Below are 5,997 nucleotides of genomic sequence, written 5' to 3'. Positions count from 1 at the left end.
ATAACGGGGGTATACCTTGTTGTGAAGGTTGTTAAAAATTTTGAAATGTTGTGAATTTGAAAATGCCAATATATTCTTCGATGGACCTTCCTGACAAGAATTCAATTTGTTGAAGGTTCGTGTTGAAGAATAGGATGTTCGTATTGAAAGTTTATCTGAAGAAAATGGTAGATTAAGGCAAGATAATGTTTAAATAAAGGCAAATTTATTGGAGAGTAAAAGAAAACGTTCTTCGCAACCTGATTTACTGAACTAGACATGAAATACTTTGTGATTATTGAAGAGAAGCTAGGTATATGTTTGTTATCAGAAGCAGAGAAGGCAGATGACACTGTGTTTGAGAGAGTGCGTCGGGGAGATGTTGGTTTGGAAGAATGTGAATTCAGAATGATGTATGATAAAAAGAAGGCTGATTTGAAAGGTAAAGGAAAGGTTGTTGAAGAAACAATTATCTTATCTGAAGATATTGTTACTAAGCAAATTGTTGGATCATCTTCTATGATGGGTGCTACACAACAACCCCTATGGTGACAAAACTTGTGTTGGATATGGTTATTTATGAACCAAAGGTTGATGAACCTTTGGTTGTGGAACCATTGGAGTTGGTCCAATTGTTGAAGAAGATGATGATAATTAAGATGAGGAAGATGAAGGTAAACTTGATTTATCTGTTGGTGATTCTTATGAAGATCTAGATGATGATTTTGATGATGATGATGATGATGATGATGACACTGGAGGTGGAACTGGTTTGTTGATAAGTTCCAAAACTAGCAAGACGCTTGGTAAGAATGTTCGAGAAAGTCAGAATTCTACAACATGAAAGTACTGGTGAAAAATCTGCTGAAGATACTGAGGTGTATGTTGTTGATCCGATTGCAACAACGTTGTTTCAAATGAAAGGTGCAGTTTATGATGCTAAAGAGGGTGGGATTGTCATGACTAGAGCTGATTTAGCGAAGATGTTGGATGCTACTAAGGATGAATCCAATTTCGATTATAAACGTGAAATGGATGGAGTTTGTGATGATAAACAGGAGTTCATCCCTTCTGATAATTAATTTTTAGAAGAGGTGTTGGAAAAAGAACCTGTAAGATATGTTAAACCGAACAATACGGAATTCGGTGAATTTAGAAAAGATTTTGATGAGGAGATTGATATGATAAGTCAGAAATTTGATGATTTTGGTAAGTGGTTGAAGATGAGGTGACTAGTAAGAGAAAGTGAAAGACCGGATTCCAGATCATAAGATGTCATAGTATACAAGCAAATGCAATACGACATGGACCGAATAAGTTATGTTTACTATACTAAGCTATAAGGCGGAAACAAATAGCAAAGGAATCAAACGCATAACAGTTCATCTCAACAATCACTCTTGAATATATATAACAATGTCAGAGAGTACACGTGATTTTCAAAATATTTCTTCAAAGATTATAAAATATGACAAAGTTCGACCTACTTATACATGATGGCCTATGGGCGTATAAGCCTACAACATTTATTATACAAGCGTATAAGACTTATATGTTGGGAACAAACTTATACGTCCTTAACAATCTATAATGACCAAAAACCAGCTCGTTAATCCTATAAGATCTAGCATTAGACATTTTGCTCTAACAAACTCCTCCTTGAATGATGCTAGATACTTGTAATCGTCATTCTGTCATATCAAAAACTTTTTACCCATTATGTACACCTAGTTTCTTTAATAGACCTTGGTCATATAAACTTCAAAATTTGGATCTATCAAATTAGCCATGGCTGCTTGACATCACCCCAGGCATCCGAAGATTCATTCGGTTGACCTTGGTCGAATCTAGTATAGTGACAAAAGAACACCATCATATATTCCAACCTTCTATCCTATATTCTAATAGATTATATAATGAGAATTAATCCTCCATCTTGTGGAAATTAGACTTGAAATGGAATCTTGTAACAATCATATCGTCCTTTCCTTGCAAATCCTTGAGTAAACAACATCTACATCATCATTCGAATCATCATCATTTGAATCATCAACTTCTTTAGACCAAACCATCTGCAATTTCACACACAAACAATGAATATCTGAATATGGCCTTGAATATATTAATCAAAGATTCCGCACACAATCGTTAATTTTGACTTTTCAAACACCTTAATTTTGACTTTTTCATAATACGTTGACTTTATAATATAACAATGATTATCAACAAATAAGATCAAATATCATCAACATGACTCAAAATACATCATTTTAGTTACCAAATCAATCAAAAATACAACTTCAACAGTCAAATCAATCAAAAATACAGCTTCAACAGTTCAATTTCGAGTTTTCAAAGACCTTTCTGATTTTATCCAATTTTTCAACATTCACGTAATACAATATATGAGAAATGCATTGGGTAGACATTAACATACCTGAATTGTAGTATAACCGACTCAAAACAGATGTTATTAGAAATTTATGATTGATAGTTTTGTAAGAGTTTAAGCTGAATTGCAGCTAACATAATAGCCATAACTGAGTATTAATTCTAAAACTATTAGTTTGTCGGCCATTCTCGAAAATCCCGTTTACAGTAGATCCACTAGATACTTCTAAACTCTATTATGTTTGTTTAACAGAAAATATCTATATATCTCAAACATATACGCCCTTATAAGTAGAATATACTTATCTGTTGTATATGTTTGAAATATACACCGTATATGTGTTAAACTTTTACGTCGTATATGTAATAAAAACATATACTCCATGTTTAATACATATCCGCTTGACATGTAAGTAAAACATATCAAAACATAAAATCCACACTTTTGAATCCAATCAAGTCCAAGTTAATGACCTTGAATAAATTCTTTAACATTTAATCCCATTTTGAAAAAATTTTAACATAAACAAACAATTGATTCAGATTCTGGGATCTCCAAACCCGATTAATCATTTACCAAAGTCGAAAATAATATAGAAATGTAAAATCTCTTTGGTTTTCGATAACTGTAAACAAAACAAATTTTTTCAAAACACTATTTGCAAACAATAAAACATGAGCAGTAAGAAACTTATTTTTGTGAGTTGAGCAAGGACTCATATTGATCTATTTGTTCTTCCATCACGGTTATATATTTCAGCTTTATTATGTCTGATGTTAGGTCAGTCATTGGTATTGTTGTCCACATAAACTTTTAAACAAAATATTCGAGACATTAGTGATATGATTAATGTTCAATTAAGCACACAATATCAGATAGTGATCAGATTCTAATCTTGATTCAGGCTTAATTTGATTTTTACCATGACACCCCAAATTGACGTAAACCTTAGAATCAACAGATCAAAACATTTTTAAACTTTTTGATTTTGAAATGTTAGAAACAACGTTCCACAACAAGGCATACCCCTGTTATCAAGCAATACCCTAAGTTTCCTTTACCATGGATGAGTATGCATGATTTCATCTGTCGGCTTGCAGACATTGTGGCCCTTGTGGTGTGTTTCTTAATGGTAATAAGATGCGATCAAGGGGATAATGTATGACTAACAGCGTGTTTGATCAGATCAGTAGTGTAAGTTGTACTAAGTACAAAGTGATCAAGTTTAATGAATTTTCAGGGTTCACTCTTTAAGCACATTTTAAATATTCACCGATATGATAAATCGCATAAAGACCTAATGGTTCCAAAAACTTAAAGCATCCCATCAATACAATAATTAAGGTTATAAAACCATACATCGTTGAAGTGTAGATTATATACCAGATGCTTAAAACACTTTTATTAATTCTTTATTTTTGGTGATCTACCGAAACACAAGGCTTGAGTATTGCAGGCTATTACAATTATGCCTCATTACCAAGACTAAATGCTAGAATTCTAACCCATATTTCAATATGGCTAGTTAGGTTTATATAACTTATTCTATTGTTTGTTTTAAAGCCTACAAATGCACTGAACATTAAGCAATAGACTTTTATACTTAATTTAACAGTACTTGGAACAAGAAGATCAATGTACTATCATTTTCCTTTTATGCTTCAAAACTCGTTTTGAGGTGCAGTATCTATTGTTTTTGAATTTTTCACCTTTTTCAATGTTTTTGAATTTTAAGATTTTTAAAATGTTTTGTATTACCCCAAACCATTTCTCCCCCTAAAACCAAAAACTATTTGCAAAATTTTGATAGAATATATACAAAGAAACGTAACCTTGATGAATGGTTACACCAGGTCGGAATCCATAACCTCGGGATCACACTCTTTCCCACCTCCCAAATCCTTAATACCATTAAACCCCAACAAATACAAAAATCTGTTTTTTATCGAAAGCTATAGTAAAAAGATCGACTTTTTGTTCGTCGGTGTGAATTTTGTCTATGGTTACCAACTTCTTTTCGTAGCAATCATGAATGAAGTGATACCATATATCTATATGTTTATTTTTAGAGTGATTTACCGGGTTTTTTGTTACGGAGATACAGCAGTGTTATCTACATAAAGTAGTAAGAAAATTCAAACCATAATCGCACATCTACTGTTGAATCCATAGAACCTGAGAACAGCAACTAGATGAAGCCACGTACTCAGCTTCACAGGTAGAGAGCGATACAGTTGTCTGCTTCTTATATTGCCATGTCACCAACCTGCTACCAAAAACTTGACAGCCGACTGTGGTAGACTTAGCATTTAGCTTGCAGCTTCCATAATCTGAATCAGAATAGGATCTTAGCTCAAAAACATCATCTCTTGGATACCAAAGACCGACCCCTGGACATCCCTGTAGATACTGAAGTATCCGCTTCACCAACGTCAGGTGAGAGACTTTTGGATTGGATTGATATCGGGCGCATAAACAGGTAGGATACATGATGTCTGGCCTTGATGCGATGAGATACATGAGAGAGCCAATCATGGAATGGTAAAGCATCTCATAAACCTTCTCCCCGGTGGGATCAGGACCGATTCCATGATTAAGAAGAACAGGAGTGCTGATTGGTGTTGAGTCAACCATATTGAACTTCTCTAGGATATCATTGACATACTTCGTCTGATGTATAAAGATACCATCATAGCCGTTCGACTTGTAATCCCAAGAAAAACTTCAATTCTCCCATTGCGCTCATCTCGAATTTCGATTTCATCACATCCTCAAATTCCTTGCACAGATGATCGTTTGTTGAACCAAAGATGATATCGTCAGCGTAGACCTGGACTATCAGTAAATGACCATCTACTTCCTTCGTGAAGAGTGTACAATCAACGTTACCACAAACAAATCTATTGTCTAACAAATGTTGAGACAATGTTTCCAAGCTCTCGGGGCTTGATGTAATCCATAAAGAGCTTTGTCGAGCAAGTACACCTTGTCTTTGTGGATCGGATCAACAAACCCCTGTGATTGTCCCATATAGACTTTTTCACCCAATATTTCATTAAGGAAAGCAGACTTCACATCTAGCTGATAAACCTTGAATCCTTTCCATGATGCAAAATCTAATAATATTCTGATTGCTTCAAGTCTGGCCACGGGAGCGTAGACTTCATTATAGTATGTTCCTTCCCATTGGTTAAATCCAAGAACCACCACCAATCCGAGGGGGAGTCTGTTGGTACACGAAACGTTCTTTCTCTTTCGTCTTGTTAAAGGTCAGTTAATAGTAGTGTTAAAACGTAAAAACACGTTTTGCGAAAATCATAGGCAGCGGATATGATCATGACCAGCGCATGTGTTCACATGACCGTATATGATATCCGTTAATGTAGGATCCGTGTAACTATCTTATACAGGTTATATTGTCATATACGTTGCTGGATTTTGGACATAAACGTTGGTGACAAGCTGGTCCCGTATATGTATGTGGAGGATACGGCTTCTTTTCTCCACATATTGATTGATAGATATGTTGTAATGCATCGATAATGACTTCCACGGCTACGGTTTTCCACATTTAGATTGATATAATGGACTGATACATTGTCTTGTGGCCGTATATTATTGGTGAA

General features: G+C 34.5%; 1 protein-coding gene across 1 annotated transcript; it reads right to left on the bottom strand.

Moving 5' to 3' along the window:
- Positions 1-1,952: 1,952 nt before the first annotated feature.
- Positions 1,953-5,005, bottom strand: LOC143601627 (secreted RxLR effector protein 161-like). The gene is made up of 4 exons (XM_077078992.1): positions 4,547-5,005; positions 4,474-4,484; positions 4,222-4,306; positions 1,953-2,051 (listed from the first exon to the last, which is right to left on the bottom strand). Exons 1-4 carry the CDS (start codon positions 5,003-5,005, stop codon positions 1,953-1,955), a joined length of 654 nt encoding a protein of 217 aa, XP_076935107.1.
- Between the last annotated feature and the right edge of the window lie 992 nt (positions 5,006-5,997).

This window comes from Bidens hawaiensis, unplaced genomic scaffold, assembly GCF_021521415.1.
Source record: "Bidens hawaiensis isolate Kalapana, Puna unplaced genomic scaffold, B.hawaiensis_p1.1 tig00056864_1, whole genome shotgun sequence".
Lineage (NCBI taxonomy): Eukaryota > Viridiplantae > Streptophyta > Magnoliopsida > Asterales > Asteraceae > Bidens > Bidens hawaiensis.
The sequence above is the reverse complement of the archived record's forward strand: the minus strand, read 5'-3'. Positions and strand labels throughout refer to the sequence as shown.